Source organism: Lissotriton vulgaris, chromosome 2_1 (genome assembly GCF_964263255.1).
Source record: "Lissotriton vulgaris chromosome 2_1, aLisVul1.2, whole genome shotgun sequence".
NCBI lineage: Eukaryota > Metazoa > Chordata > Amphibia > Caudata > Salamandridae > Lissotriton > Lissotriton vulgaris.
This window is the reverse complement of record NC_141687.1, coordinates 2,029,271,307-2,029,287,760: the sequence shown is the minus strand read 5'-3', so window position 1 is coordinate 2,029,287,760 and position 16,454 is coordinate 2,029,271,307. Positions and strand designations below refer to the sequence as shown.

Below are 16,454 nucleotides of genomic sequence, written 5' to 3'. Positions count from 1 at the left end.
CGTGTGCTCTCCTACGTTCATGGCCCTCTTTAATACTTTTCTCCCCAGTGATTCTCTGTGGAGAGGGAAGGAGGAGCTCTTTCATATCTGCACATGAACAAAACCTTAGCGATGCTTTCAAAAGGCAAGTAACTGAAACCAATCTTTCATGTTTGTTCCATGCGAGGCTGGGTCGCCTTGCAGTGCTAATCACTACACACGGTTTTCTGGACTGGAGAATTGAAGATTCCTTTTTTTCTGTGTTTCTCTTATTTTTGTTAGCATGATTAATGTCAGCTTGCAGCTAAAATATTATGGCAGTCTTGCACACTTTGTTAACTAGCTTTACGATTCAAAATACTAGTTCTCTAGGTTTTCTAAGCCTTATGCATACACACTTTGAGGAGTTAGTATCTCTCATGTTGGCATACAATTAGGTCTGGTTTGTATGTAACATGTATGTATTACCAGGAAAGCCCTACCACATACAGCAGTATGTGTAGCCCGAGAGCAGGAGCAGGCATTTGATAGGTTGCTGTGCTGAGTACAGATTGTAGTTTAATTGAGGCTCAGAAGCTGCCAACTGATGCAAAAACGTCAAAGGGAAGAAAGGACTGTGTTGTGCACAGCTATCCTCCCCCTGCCTATGGCTGCTATAAAACTTCAGAGGGCTGGGTTTCTATGAGCTGCAGCGGACTTTGCCATGCCTGTCACTTATTATATGGGCTTTTGTTAACTACAAATATTGACAGTGCTATATCCTGCCAGTCAATTTAGCTCTGCCCTTTTGTCAGATACACAATCAAACTTAATGATCTTTTTTTATCGCTTGCCTTCTAATTTGAGCAGCTGCGCTTATCTTTTTAAATGAAACCATATCTGGTGTTTGAGATTTCACGTTTGTCCGTTTTGAGCTGGCCACTCCCAACCATGCGCACATTGCCAACCTCCTGATGTGTCCTAGCTATGATATGACGTGTGTTCAGTTCAGTTCAAAAATCAAGTTTATTTGGACCATTGTCCTTAAACAGGTACAACATTCTAAAAACAATTCATTGTCAGATAAAAACTTTAAAACCATATACGCCTATAACTCATTAAAATTCATCGCACAGAGCTTCGACTAATCTCAATTCATAGTTCGTTTAACTTTTTGCATAAAACTCCCCAGAGCACAAGAGATATCCAAAGAGAACATTTCTGTTAGGAGCATACTTGCAGCAAGTCTATTATGGACACCATATTTTTTAAAAATTGGACATAAAATCTCCTTTCGAAGTTCTAAGAGCTTTGAACAGTCTAATAAAATATGCATCATATCACACGAGGTTCCCACTATACACTTACAGTTTCCAGCGCTATCTATCATCTCTGATTTTGCTCTAATTTTACCATAATAGGGGTTCAATCCAGATCTTGGTCTTAGAACTTCTCTCCTCAGCCATCTATTCGGTAATCTATCCATATAAGGCAAGTGTATATCTTTTTGCCAGGCCTGGGCCATAAACTGTACCGACTTTTTCGTCGCCAGATAAGTTAGGTCCTCGGCTCGAGATACCTCATATCCTACCTCCTTCAAGGCCTTTCCCGTGATCTCCATTTGCAGAGACACAGGGTTTACATCAAGACTTAGCAGTTTGCCAACCATACTGAGGGAATTTCTAACCCCTTTAGCCCTTATTCGTTCACTCACCAGCACTTCTCTCTTACACCATTGCGAGAACTTTAGTACCCAGGCTTTGCCAAAATCTCACTAAGGCCATACAAACTGTTATCTTCCATGAGGTTACACATGTTTCTAACCTTACAGCTTGCACCATGGAGCTTTTAGGGAGTGAGAATAAGTTTTTCAAAGCTTTTCCCTCCTCTACATCCCATCCATGTTTGCCACCCAAGAATAGTAACTCTGCCCCATACAGGAATTGCGGGGGGACCATAGCTAGATACCATTACATTTCTTAAGGCCATTTATAGATGCTGCTGTCCTTGTTCTACAAGCATCTAGGTGGGTTTTCCATTTAAGATTTTTCTCAAACCACATACCCAGATACCTGTACTCTTCTACAGTTTCCAGCTTTTCAGGACCTAGCTACCAACTGAATCTTACTTCCTTTCTCCCGAAACATAAAATCTTTGTTTTGGCCATATTAACCACTAATTTTTTCAACTTAGTGTGAAAGCAGGGACGTATGTTAGTGAGAGTGAAGGGAGGATGTGTGTGAGTGACATTTCCATGGTATTACCACTGTATTTTACTTTTTCAAGTGTGGATCATTACAAGGAGCAACTAAAAAAACGTGTTACAGCGAGTATGTGGTGCTGTTGGTTATAAGAAGGATAGAGAGTGGGGGTGGATGTTGGTGGAGCCAGAGGGACGGAACACAATACTCTTTAAGGTAAACACAAATTGTTACAAAAAGTGATAGAACTATAAGCCATAAGAAAGGTAAATACTGGACTCAATAAGATCGTATCATTATTGACCTTTCTGCTGGTCAATAACACTTGGTAATTGCACTCATCCAATTTAAGGGCTCAAGTCACAGGCTTGTGCATATAAAGCAAGTATTGAAAATGATCTTGTTACCTCAGCGAAAATCCCACTGCATTACTAGCAATCAATTAGATACAGCCCAGTGGATGCATATTAATTAGGGCATGTTGTAGAACTTCTTGGCCGCACACCACCTGCACAGTTCCAGTTGGTGAAGGCCAGAAATGTGCAGGTAGCTGTTTATTCACAGAATCGCTCTCCTCCTCGGTACCAGAATTTGAACCATAATACATGGCCAGGGCATTTCAATTTAGCATTTTACTGTTCATGCACGTCAGAATTCACAAACATCGAAGGTCATTGGCCTTTATGGAGCAGCTCACCTGTCGTAAAGCCTGTTTCGTCTTGTGCTCCGCAATTGCTGTGATGTGTGACAATTGCAAACAAAACAGGTGATGGACCGAATGTGGATCAATGTCACACATTCAACCCAGTCCAAAGATCTGGGCCCAAATCCATCGTTTTTTTGCACTCCACACCACCCTGGGTTAGACAATGGCGATATGCAAATCAGCTCTGACCCTGTGCCCCATGGGAACAGTCCAGTCCGAACTACAAAAGCCATGTCCTTCCCAGAACGGAATCAAGCATCCGAGGACCGGACCGGTTTCGAGGTAACACCTCTCATCAGCCCGGCTAGCTTGACTCCAGTGGTGTGGAGTGCCTGGGACCCACGCCTGAGCATCCCCAGCGCACTTATGGCGGCAATTGCAAACAAAACAGGTGATGGACCGAATGTGGATCAATGTCACACATTCAACCCAGTCCAAAGATCTGGGCCCAAATCCATTGTTTTTTTGCACTCCACACCACCCTGGGTTAGACAATGGCGATATGCAAATCAGCTCTGACCCTGTGCCCCATGGGAACAGTCCAGTCCGAACTACAAAAGCCATGTGGCGGCAATTGCAAACAAAACAGGTGATGGACCGAATGTGGATCAATGTCACACATTCAACCTAGTCCAAAGATCTGGGCCCAAATCCATCGTTTTTTTGCACTCCACACCACCCTGGGTTAGACAATGGCGATATGCAAATCAGCTCTGACCCTGTGCCCCATGGGAACAGTCCAGTCCGAACTACAAAAGCCATGTCCTTCCCAGAACGGAATCAAGCATCCGAGGACCGGACCGGTTTCGAGGTAACACCTCTCATCAGCCCGGCTAGCTTGACTCCAGTGGTGTGGAGCGCCTGGGACCCACGTCTGAGCATCCCCAGCGCACTTATGGCGGCAATTGCAAACAAAACAGGTGATGGACCGAATGTGGATCAATGTCACACATTCAACCCAGTCCAAAGATCTGGGCCCAAATCCATTGTTTTTTTGCACTCCACACCACCCTGGGTTAGACATGGCGATATGCAAATCAGCTCTGACCCTGTGCCCCATGGGAACAGTCCAGTCCGAACTACAAAAGCCATGTCCTTCCCAGAACGGAATCAAGCATCCGAGGACCGGACCGGTTTCGAGGTAACACCTCTCATCAGCCCGGCTAGCTTGACTCCAGTGGTGTGGAGTGCCTGGGACCCACGTCTGAGCATCCCCAGCGCACTTATGGCGGCAATTGCAAACAAAACAGGTGATGGACCGAATGTGGATCAATGTCACACATTCAACCCAGTCCAAAGATCTGGGCCCAAATCCATCGTTTTTTTGCACTCCACACCACCCTGGGTTAGACAATGGCGATATGCAAATCAGCTCTGACACTGTGCCCCATGGGAACAGTCCAGTCCGAACTACAAAAGCCATGTCCTTCCCAGAAGGGAATCAAGCATCCGAGGACCGGACCGGTTTCGAGGTAACACCTCTCATCAGCCCGGCTAGCTTGACTCCAGTGGTGTGGAGTGCCTGGGACCCACGTCTGAGCATCCCCAGCGCACTTATGGCGGCAATTGGGAAAGATATGGCTGTTGTAGTTCGGACTGGACTGTTCCCATGGGGCACAGGGTCAGAGCTGATTTGCATAAAGCCATTATCTGACCCAGGGTGGTGTGGAGTGCAAAAAACGATGGATTTAGGCCCAGATCCTTGTACTGGGGTGAATGTAAGACATTGATCTACATTCTGTCCATCAAATTGTTTTTTGTAATTTTCTCCCTGAGTGTCCTGGGGTAGCTCAGACGTGGGTCCCAGAGCCTCCACACCACTGGAGTCAAGCTAGCCGGGCTGATGAGAGGTGTTACCTCGAAACCGGTCCGGTCCTCGGATGCTTGATTCCGGTCTGGGAAAGATATGGCTGTTGTAGTTCGGACTGGACTGTTCCCATGGGGCACAGGGTCAGAGCTGATTTGCATAAAGCCATTATCTGACCCAGGGTGGTGTGGAGTGCAAAAAACGATGGATTTAGGCCCAGATCCTTGTACTGGGGTGAATGTAAGACATTGATCTACATTCTGTCCATCAAATTGTTTTCTGTAATTTTCTCCCTGAGTGTACTGGGGTAGCTCAGACGTGGGTCCCAGAGCCTCCACACCACTGGAGTCAAGCTAGCCGGGCTGATGAGAGGTGTTACCTCGAAACCAGTCCAGTCCTCGGATGCTTGATTCCGGTCTGGGAAAGATATGGCTGTTGTAGTTCGGACTGGACTGTTCCCATGGGGCACAGCGTCAGAGCTGATTTGCATAAAGCCATTATCTGACCCAGGGTGGTGTGGAGTGCAAAAAACGTTGGATTTAGGCCAAGATCCTTGTACTGGGGTGAATGTAAGACATTGATCTACATTCTGTCCATCAAATTGTTTTTTGTAATTTTCTCCCTGAGTGTACTGGGGTAGCTCAGACGTGGGTCCCAGAGCCTCCACACCACTGGAGTCAAGCTAGCCGGGCTGATGAGAGGTGTTACCTCGAAACCGGTCCGGTCCTGGGATGCTTGATTCCGGTCTGGGAAAGATATGGCTGTTGTAGTTCGGACTGGACTGTTCCCATGGGGCACAGGGTCAGAGCTGATTTGCATAAAGCCATTATCTGACCCAGGGTGGTGTGGAGTGCAAAAAACGATGGATTTAGGCCCAGATCCTTGTACTGGGGTGAATGTAAGACATTGATCTACATTCTGTCCATCAAATTGTTTTTTGTAATTTTCTCCCTGAGTGTACTGGGGTAGCTCAGACGTGGGTCCCAGAGCCTCCACACCACTGGAGTCAAGCTAGCCGGGCTGATGAGAGGTGTTACCTTGAAATCGGTCCGGTCCTCGGATGCTTGATTCCGGTCTGGGAAAGATATGGCTGTTGTAGTTCGGACTGGACTGTTCCCATGGGGCACAGGGTCAGAGCTGATTTGCATAAAGCCATTATCTGACCCAGGGTGGTGTGGAGTGCAAAAAACGATGGATTTAGGCCCAGATCCTTGTACTGGGGTGAATGTAAGACATTGATCTACATTCTGTCCATCAAATTGTTTTTTGTAATTTTCTCCGTGATGTGTGACAGATCATCAAACTGGCGTTTTTAAAGATGCCGAGAATCCAGTGGCCCGGAGAGCAGCCACAGTGGTGGGATGCGGTTCTTTGAAAAGTTCAGAGCCGAAATTTGACTTTTTGTATGAAGCTGATCACTAATCATGGATTTAAGACTTACCCGGTGCGTTGCTGCATGTAAGTTGGTTCTAGATGTACAAAGGGCATTTGCATTCTTATGCTCTCTAATTTGGTAAAACAGTGTTGCTTTCTCAAAAACCCTTTTACTCATGTACAAAACCCATTTTGTGATTCAGGAAAGATTTTCCAAATCGCAAAAATTGGTTTAAAAATGACCGAATCGCAATACGGAAGGACCGTATAAGGGGGGGTCCCTTCCATATTGTGGTTTCGTAATCTATGTATCGATGGTTTTAATTGTAATTCTGGTTTCAAACCATTGATCAATTACCAACTCCCAATTTCGCATGGCAAGGGGAAGGGGATGCTTTTGGACGGCTTCTCCTTTGGGATTCAGGCTTGCAACTTCGGCAGGAGAAGCCAGTGGTCCTGGGTATCACCCACAGCTCTCACTGAGTCTTTTAATAGGGAAAACGTTTTCGAATCATAAAGGGTTGCACATTGTTACCTATGAATATTAATTAGGCAGCTTGTTCTGCAACCTCCTGCGATTGTTTATTTTATGAACTGACCCATTGGTACTTAGGTCAGTTGGCAAAATAACTGTTGGTGCGCAACTTGCAACCCATTTTTGCACCCACTATCGAAACACATCTGGCCCATAGTTTGGTGAAGCTATGGAGGAGAGTCACCGACGCTGTAAAAATATTGACTTGGTGCTGGGTTAACAGGATGTCGAACGGCCATTCATTGTCGCTATTAGAGGCGTAAACTGTTTTTTTGTTTAGTTATTTATTAAAGCGCAAACTTCTTCTACTCCTTGTGTTTCACTCATTAAGTCCTGCCTACTTCCCGTTCATTATGCTCCATTTAAGTTTAATCAACAATGCACCTATGTTATATACTGTCCTCGGAGTGCAAACTTGTAGGTAGGAGCACGTTATTCAGCGCAGTGCGTGCTTGGCACATTCACAATTTTTATGGCCACTAAGGCGAAGGAGCATTGCCCCACTGCCAGGAGCAGCAGAGAAAGGAAAAATTAACTGATAACGGAATTATCATTTTATTTTTTCCTTCTGCTGCGGCAGTGTTTGAGAGCGGGTGGGTGGAGCTGCAGTGGAGGAGTGGTAGAACACTCCTCTGCGCAATGAATGTTTGGTGACCATCTCGAGTCGCCCAAAACAGTCATGCGCACTTCCCTGTTCTCCATGAAAGCTGCATTACAGCCAGCATGGAGAACATGCCCACCTTTTCAGCCCCTGGCTGAGCACCATGTCATGCGCTCAAACCAATCATAGCACTGCATTGCAGTGTTGTGATTGGCTTAGGGGTGGAAGCTTTGCTGCCTGCTTCCTGTTCTGCGTTGGACACAGGTGAGCGGGAGAGAAGGCACGCGACCTGGAGGCGGGAAGGTACGTTTTATTTATTTTAAGAGCAGCCCACGCCCATCCCCCCTTGCCCTCCTTCCCATCTGCGATTCGTGCCAGCCGCCCTTCCCGCCAACGCCATTGCCACAATGCAGGACAACTAGTGTGTCATCTCTGTTTAAGCACTGTTAGAAATTGTGTGACGCTTACAGAGCATTCATGTTGCCGCACACCATTACATATCTTGGATAAATCCATTCAAAGGATTGTGGAAAGACATTCAACTCTAGCAATGTTAGCTTATTGATAGTCTGTGTAAAACTTTAACAAAAGTTGTGCACTGCCACTCTTTTTGTAAAGTTCAAAATGTGAGGAATTTGGCTTGTCTGGTTTGCAGATCATCATTAGGCAAAGGGACACCATCCACTTTGTGAATCTGTTACCACCTCCTTTGAGGTGTTGGTGAATGGTCAATTGCGGTTGCAAACCAATACTACCCACCAGAGCGAGTCGTAATAAGGGGTGCACTTTTCATGTCCCTTCCTCATTTCAATTTGGTGTGGATTGGCAAACTCGTTTGTTTTAAGAGTCAAAAATACCAAAAAAGCCATTCTGCAGCTGCAAGCCCTCTTATGAGAATAGCAGGATTAGTGATCAGAAAATGTACATTTGGACCTTAGTGCATTATTCCTGGCCCCTTTATTTTCACCCAACAGCTGTCCTTCCCTGGAAGTCCCTCTCCTCCAGATCATCCAACCTGTTGATTACATTGTTTCCACAGCAGCAGGCTACCTACCGCCAGTACAGTTAGTGGAAACAACATAGTGCATATCTGGTGCTCTCAGGACTAAGTCATTATGCTTGACTTCCGAGGCTCCCTTTTACCAGAACATCCTGTGGTCTCCTTTGCCTCGCCCTGTGTTAACCCGTTTATCCTGGCCGCATGTAGCCAGTGCAAGCTGTTGGCTGCTCCTCTGTCACTCCTGAGTGGTCACTACTGATCCTTATTCCTGGCTGCCTGTAACTAGAGCCCACCGTGAGCAGCTTCACGGTGAGCCCTAAAGAGCATTCAACCAGGAGCAAAATCTGTGTTGTACCTCTGTCACTCTTGGGAGACTGTGCAGCACATGTATCCTGGCTCAGCATAGCAGGTGTGCACCATGTGCTGCTGCTCCCCTGTTGCTCTCGAGGACACCCACTTGGCATCTAGCCTGGATGCCTGTAACTGGAGCACCCCATAACAATCTCCTTTGCCACTCCTGGGTGGGCTATTTAGGGCATTTATCCTGGATGTCTGCCCACGATTCCTGAATAGTGAGTAAAGGGCAGGCGTTCGCCACCTATTCTGTACTAAGGTCTACTTATTTTTTTTTTTAAGAAAACCAGCCCAAGCTACTAATATTAGTAACACTGGCCACATCAGACAAGATTATGTTATTGCCCACTGTAGCAACTTTACCTGCTGTGATCACCTCAGTGCATCAGGCATGGTTGTTAGAAGTGGTGTAAAAAGGCTTTGTCAATTTAGACTTGCCTCTGTGTGGCCAATACATAACAGCCATAGCTCTAATATGCGTAGCACCTAGGTAATATTAATAATAGGTCCCCCCAATACCACATGATTTATCACTTGGTTCTAACTATAAATTGGAAATTCAAGTATTATTCCCCAAACACCAGCTTGTGAGTTCTAAAAATAGGCATATTTTCATCTTGAATACACATTTTTCAATTTTGTCATACATATATGATTTCAAACAAGCAAAACCTTTTAATTTAGAAGACTGGGTTGCACACAGGAGAGCTACTTATAGGTAGTTGGTGTGCTACCTTTAGCTCACAAGCTACTTGTTGGAGAAGCCTAAAAACTATATTTTACTATGATGGTGAGTAAAGAGCCTTTACTGTGGCTGTGTCTCTCCTGTGCAAGCCTGTGGGTCATTCCTCGTTGCTCCTGGAGGAATACAATGTTGAGATCTTCTACCATGCCTGAATGTATACTGTGCATGCCAGATGGTCACTCTTGTAGCCCCAGTGGGATTATAAAGAGTATCTGCCTTACTGTCTGTGTCCATGTTATGCCATAGACTGCTCCTCTATTGTTCTTGTGTGGATCTAGTAGAGACCACTCAAGGCACAACAATAAATATAGGTAAAGTGCATGCATTTTATCGTCCAATCCTTTTGCCGCCATTACATACCAAAGACAGCTATGTAAAACAAGATAAGATTATCACTCCGGTGATGTCACCACATACTTTCCACAGAAGCCACCTTACAATTCCACACTCTTCCAACCAAGCAATCCCCAGGGTGTAGCATGCTACTCTTCCACTAATGCGCTGTGGTGCCTTGTCAGGAGTTGAACCACTATTCATGCCATTACCACATTAAACTAAGCCTGGACAGAGTACGCAGAACACCGTGTAGTGACAAAAAACTCCACAAGTGGCAGAGTACGTTAGGGTAATGCCATTCACAGTGATTTTGCACGCCCAGTGTTTGTCCCGCTCTGTAAAATCTTCACGAATGGCATAATGCGCAGTGCAAGAGAGCTCAGCTTCCTTTCTGCTGCTCGAGTACATTTTCTGCTCAAGCGGCAGCTGTCTGAACGCGAACCAAAGGTTTTTCAACGCTTAGCAACCTGCCGCAACCACTCGCATTGAGAATCCGACCACCAGCGTTGAGAAATCTCGCAAGGAGATTACTTTTCCTCGCAAACTAGACCTTGATGAGCACGAGCAAGAAAAAATCTTGCCAGTAGGTGGATTTCCTTCTCACGAGCGAGAAAAAAATCTCCCCTTCATGGAGCGGAGTTTTTGAGAACTCCGGATGTTACATTATACAATAAAGTTCTAATATTAACAAATGACTTTTTTGATACAGTACCTGTTAGAATTTTTGTTTGTATTCGTTTGCATTTTCAAATCTCAACACAAGCTCTTTTATTTTGTATGTTAATGTATCCACCACAGTGTCAATGCTGTTGATTCACTGCAGCATTCACCACCAGTGTTCGGGTTCATGCCAGGATAGATCTCTCAGCACTTATTGGGTCTCTGTAAGTAGGCTCAGCCTGTTAACAGCAGCTGTCTCTCTTTTATTTCAGATACATACTAAGCAGCCATGGCCAATCTTGGGGCAACACCCTTTGTCTCCCGTGCTCATCATTTACTTAAAACGGGGTTCCAGAATGCCGGTTGTCGTCAACTACACATGACCAGCAGACAAGCTGCCAAGGAATACTACGAGGTGGTTGTGGTAGGTGGAGGCTCAGCTGGCATCACTATGAGTGCACGCATGAAGAGGAAAGTGGGAGCTGAGAAAGTAGCAGTCATCGAGCCAAGTGAGGTAAGCAGACTGAAGCCCTGAGCGGTGTGTCAAAGCTAACTTTCATGGGCATGTGTTTTTTCCTCGGTATTTTGGTTGTGTTGTATGCTTGTGTATTCGTGTAAATCCTGCATCTCTCTTCATGTAGGTCTTCCAGTATTTACTGATAAGCAGGGCGCCATGCCTACATACAACTCAATGCCAACTGTACCTCGCAGTACCAAACACCGGCTTTTACATTAGATTTGTTGGCACACACAGCAGTCAGACATTCACACTTGGTGGTATGGAAATGCAAGGTTTTCAATTTTAGTTCTTCATTTATTATTGGAAGTACGAACGCTATTTGGTGCCTATGCTCTTTACTCAGAAGCGCAGTTACACATATTACTTATGATACTGGTCTGTAAGATGCACATTCTGCCATTGGCACAGCATCTCATAGTTAGTCAGGTTTGCTACCCTCTCATCCTGGCTTTGAAGCTTCCATCTCAGAACGGACTAGGCAGTAGACAAGCTGACAATATTTTATGTTTTCTTTTGAATAATTAGATGTGTAATAAGGTAAAAGAGTGTGTCTGGAGGTCCAACCAACAAACTAAGGAGATTACATGCTGGTTGATTCAACTGGCATAGCACATTGCATGCGTGTGAGTGTGTGTGCGCGTGTGTGTGTGTATGTATGTATATATATATATATATGTGTGTGTGTGTGTGTATATTTGTGTGTGTGTGTGTGTATATATATATATGTATATATTTGTGTGTGTATATATAAATTAACTGGAGCTACTGGGTGTTGCTGCGGAGCCCTAATATCCATCTGTTTATGTGGACTGCGTTGGTGGGTGATCTGAGTTCACTTTAGATGTCTACTGTTGTGGGATGGTGTGTGTTAGAGGTTTGAATGGATGCTGTTGTGGATTCTCTGCTAGCCACCTAAGTGGCATGTCTGTATCTTGTTGGAGGTGTGTGAGATGTTCTATATAAAATGTGGTTTTGGAAGATCAGGTGCTGTTATTTAACCCTTTGCGTGCGAAGGCTGGCCGCCGGCCATCCGACGGCATGGTGGGACGATGCGGAGGATGGCCCTGGGCCGTCCGAACCACGCCCACTCATAAATCACCCGCACTGCAGCGGAATTCGTGCCGCGGTAAACGGGTTAATCATCATTATTATTATTATTATTATTATTATTATTACATGTGATTTGTAGAGGTTTCCCAGCCCAGGGCTAAGCTCTTCTGCTGAAAGATTGCAAGCCTGCCAGTCTTCGAGGATAATCATATTTAAATAGGTTTTTAACAACGAATGAGTCATGTTTTTAAAGATTTACGAAACACAGAGAGTGACTGACATGCTCTTAATCTGGAAGGGAGCGCATACCAAAGTTTCGGACCAAGATCGAATAAAGGCACGGCCCCCTTGGCGAGATTTCCTAATCAATGGAACTACAGCCATCTTGGTATCACTATAGATACAAAGAGCAAAGAGCGAGCGGGAGTGTACGGGAGAAACCAATGCTCTAAGGTAGGAAGGTTCTGAGTTTGCTAGGCATTTGTGCATATAACATCCCACTCAACGGGTAACCAATGAAGCGTTCGAAGTATAGTGGAGAACGAGGCAGAAGCCGGACAGTAACATTTTGAACAGTCTGAAGGCTTTTTAAGAAAGTTTTTCCTGCACCCAGATACAACACATTGCCGTAGTCCCGTCTGGAAATCACAAAGGCCTGGACTACCATTCTCTGAGCAGCAATGGGAGTGACAATATAAAATGTTTATGAGCAATTTTAGAATGCTATAACAGGTGGCAGTGACCATATTGATTTGGTGGCTCGTAGTGAGTTTATTGTAGAGCTATATTCCTAATTTTTGAATGACTGGCACTAGACTATTAATCAATCAATCAATCCTAGCATTTGTATAGCGCACTACTCACCCGGAGGGTCTCAAGGCGCTTGGGGGAAGGGGGGTCTGCTATTGCTCGAACAGCCAGGTCTTGAGTTGTCTCCTGAAGGCGAGATGGTCCTGGGTCAGCCGGAGGTGGGTGGGGAGGGAGTTCCATGTCTTGGCCGCCAGGTAGGAGAAGGATCTTCCTCCGGCGGTGGCTCTTCAGATGCGTGGTACGGCGGCGAGGGCGAGGCTTGTCGAACGTAGCTGGCGGGTGGGCGTATAGAAGGTCAAGCGGTTGTTGAGGTACTTGGGGCCCAGGTCGTGGAGGGACTTGTGTGCGTGGGTGAGGAGTCTGAACGTGATTCTCTTGCTGACGGGGAGCCAGTGCTGGTCCCTCAGGTGTCTGGAGATGTGGCTGTGTCGGGGGATGTCCAGGATGAGTCGGGCGGAGGCGTTCTGGATGCGTTAGAGTCTTTTCTATAGCATGGCTGTGGTTCCGGCGTAGAGGGTGTTTCCGTAGTCCAGTCGGCTTGTGACGAGTGCCTGCGTGACCGTCTTCCTGGTTTCGGTCGGGATCCATTACGGAGCTTGCGTAGGGTGTTGAAGCATGATGAGGAGACGGCGTTGACTTGTCTGGTCATCGAGAGGGAGGAGTCCAGGATGAAGCCCAGGTTGCGTGCGTGGTCTGTTGGCTTGGGTGCGCTGCCTAGGGCCGGGGGCCACCAGGTGTCGTCCTAGGCGGAGGGCGATGGTCCGAGGATGAGGACCTCCGTCTTGTCTGAGTTCAGCTTCAAGCGGCTGTTCTTCATCCACTCGGCGACGTCTTTCATCCCTTCGTGTAGGCTGGTTCTGGCGTTGGCGGGGTCACTGGTGAGGGAGAGGATCAGTTGGGTGTTGTCAGCGTAGGAGATGATGTTGAGGTTGAGTTGGCGTGCGATGGCTGCAAGGGGTCTCATGTAGATGTTGAAGAGGGTGGGGCTGAGTGATGATCCTTGCGGTACGCCACAGATGACTTCGGTGGCCTTGGATCGAAACGGGGGAGGCGGACTCTCTGTGTTCTTCCGGCGAGGAACGAGATGATCCGTTCCAGAGCCTTCTCTTGGATACCTATGTTGCCCAGGCGTTGGACTAAGGTGCGGTGGCAGACCGTGTCGAACGCTGCGGAGAGATCCAGGAGGATGAGGGCCGCTGTTTCCCCGTTGTCGAGCAGGGTTCTGATGTCGTCGGTGGCAGCGATGAGGGCGGTCTTGGTGCTGTGGTTGGCTCGGAAACCGGACTGCGAGGGGTCAAGGGATCCGTTCGTCTCGAGGAAGGCGGCAAGTTGTCTGTTGACTATTAGGACTGCCCATAGATAAGAGCCACGGATGGGCGTCCCAATGAATAGAAGGATTTTCCACCAACAAGACCTCAGATCTGTACCAACTTAATTTTAGAGAGTTGGCACCCATTAATTCTGATACTTGATTAAGGCAAGAACTGAGAAAATGTACATTGTGGTTGTCCCTGACTGACAATTATATGACAATTTGTGTGTCGTCTGCATAGGAGAAATGTATGAGTCCATAGTTCTTAACTATATCTGCCAAAGGTCTGACATAACAATTGAAAAGTAGTGGACTCAGAGTCAACCCTTGGGGCAAGCCTTTGCTGAGCGGGAAGGATTTTGATCAGTGCTGATTGGTATGAATCTGAAAGGTGCGATCTTGCAAAAATGATCTTAACCAGGCAAGGGCTTTATCCTGTATTCCCATGCCTTCTAATCCTTGCAAGAGCATATTCTGATTCACTGTCAAATGCTGCGCTGAGATCTAAAAGAATCAGTGCAGCAGATCCGCCATTATCCAATTGGTATCCAAAAAGTTTGTTACACCAAGAAGGACCGATACCGTGCCATGACCTGAATGGAACCCAGATTGTGAGTGATGATGAAGACTATTCCATTCTGTGAATTCACTAAGCTATTGATTCACATGTTTCGCTAACACCTTAGAGTCGGTAGATAGCGGGGTGATAGGGTTATATATATGTACCAGTTGAGAGGGTCTAAATTAGGTTTTTCAATAGAGGAGTAACTAGAGCTGTATTCCAAGTTTTGGGGACATTGCCTTCCAGCAGGGATAAATTCAATCAATGAATGATCTTCTCCAAGACAAGGTCCGAAAGTTTGTTCTAAATTGCCGCAGGACAAGGCTTGCTCCCGTTGCCTACGGAAAAGCCGCCTGAATATCTTCCACTTTTTCAAAGAAGAAAGCCACTAAATCCTCACATTGGAACTGAGAAAGAGGACTAACCAGGACTATACTGGCAGATTCTGCTAGGGTTTTTACTACCTGAAAGAGTCTTAGGGTAGTTTTTTGCAGCAGCAATTTTACTAGTATAAAACAAAGATTTGGCTTCACAACACATTTTTTTAAATTAGATTTTCAAAGCAGATTTATAGATTTTCTTATTTTCCTTATTCTATGTTTTCCACCACTCCCTCGCAAGGCGTTTACAGGATTTTTTTCTTTTCACACAAAGAGTTATTGTACCATGGGGCCGGGCTTTTTGGCAGAGATGGGAATTTTAGCATTTAGCGTTGATGTAAGCCAAAGGTCAATCAGAGGTGTGTCTAACTCAACAGAATTGTGCAATTGAGATAGATATTCTTCTAAAGCTGTAATCCATGAGGAGGCATCCAGTTTAGCCTAATTTCTACTAAAGGAAGCTGACGAATTCTTACTAAACAACGGGTTTTTATCTGTCACACGCGAAAAAGGGACTGCATAATGATCAGTCCATACAGTAGGTAGGGGAGGGAAACATCGGAATGATGGTTCGGTACATTAGTAAATACTGGGTCAAGCAAATTACCTGCTTTATGGATAGGAGAGTTGTTGATTAGCTGAATGCTCAATACTTTTAAATCATTGTTCAAGGAAGTGGTGATATTGCAAGATTTAGCCTCGAAATGAGTATTTAAATCTCGCAAAATAGTAAAATTAGCATATTTATTAATTGCAGGAAAAAGGGATTCAACAATGGAAGCACAAAACTTGCTAAAAATTCCCAGATGGCCGATAAATTAAAGCTTCAGACAGGGTAAACTTTGCTGAGTGCGAGTGCAAAAAGTAAAGCTTCACAATCCAAAATATTAAGCTTTTCGATTATACATGTAAATAGATGCTTAAAAATAATTGCCGTGCCTCAACCCTCTCTGTCTAGGCAATCCTTGTGTACAATTCGGTAACCAGCGGGTAAGGCGGAAATAATATGCGGTACTGAGGAGTTGTTCAGGCACGTTTCTGCAGCTGGCCACTTCTCACGCAGGGTGACCTAGAGGGGACTGCATCCTAGTGTTGCTTTCCAGCTAGGATGTGAGCTGAACACACAGGGACACCATAAGGGTAGAGGGTAGATCCCTCTTCTATTTTATTGCTCTAGGTGTCAGGAGGGGAGGACTGTAGCAAGGTGGTTTTAATAAGGGGTCATCGTCCAAGGCTGGGCACTTTGGAAACTTGCTGGGGTCTCGCTCTGTCTTGTCCAGAGCTCGACACTAAAGTAAAGAGTATGGTGGCAGCCTACTGTAATGAATGAGCTGTAAAGAATCGAAGTGCTCTGGTGCTGAAAATAACAGGATAGGTAGGAAGGGGCTTTTTGGTGAATAATCCTGTGGCACCAAAGGAGTGCTTTGAATAGTGTCCTCTTGCTAATGGGTAGCCAGTGGAGGGAGGCCAGGGAAGGTCTGGAGGGAGCTCTACGGGAAAGTCTTAGCACCAGGCGGGCTGCTGAGTTCTGCAAGACTTGTAA

General features: G+C 45.8%; 1 protein-coding gene across 1 annotated transcript in view; it reads left to right on the top strand.

The window, feature by feature from the left end:
- The window catches only part of SQOR (sulfide quinone oxidoreductase), a 281,588-nt gene that overhangs the window by 107,448 nt on the left and 157,686 nt on the right, over positions 1-16,454 (top strand). Inside the window, exon 2 of the mRNA XM_086958258.1 lies at positions 10,550-10,791. Within this exon, the coding sequence (XP_086814384.1) occupies positions 10,567-10,791 (225 nt within the window). The 5' untranslated portion in view covers positions 10,550-10,566. The remainder of the gene's footprint in view (positions 1-10,549; positions 10,792-16,454) is intronic.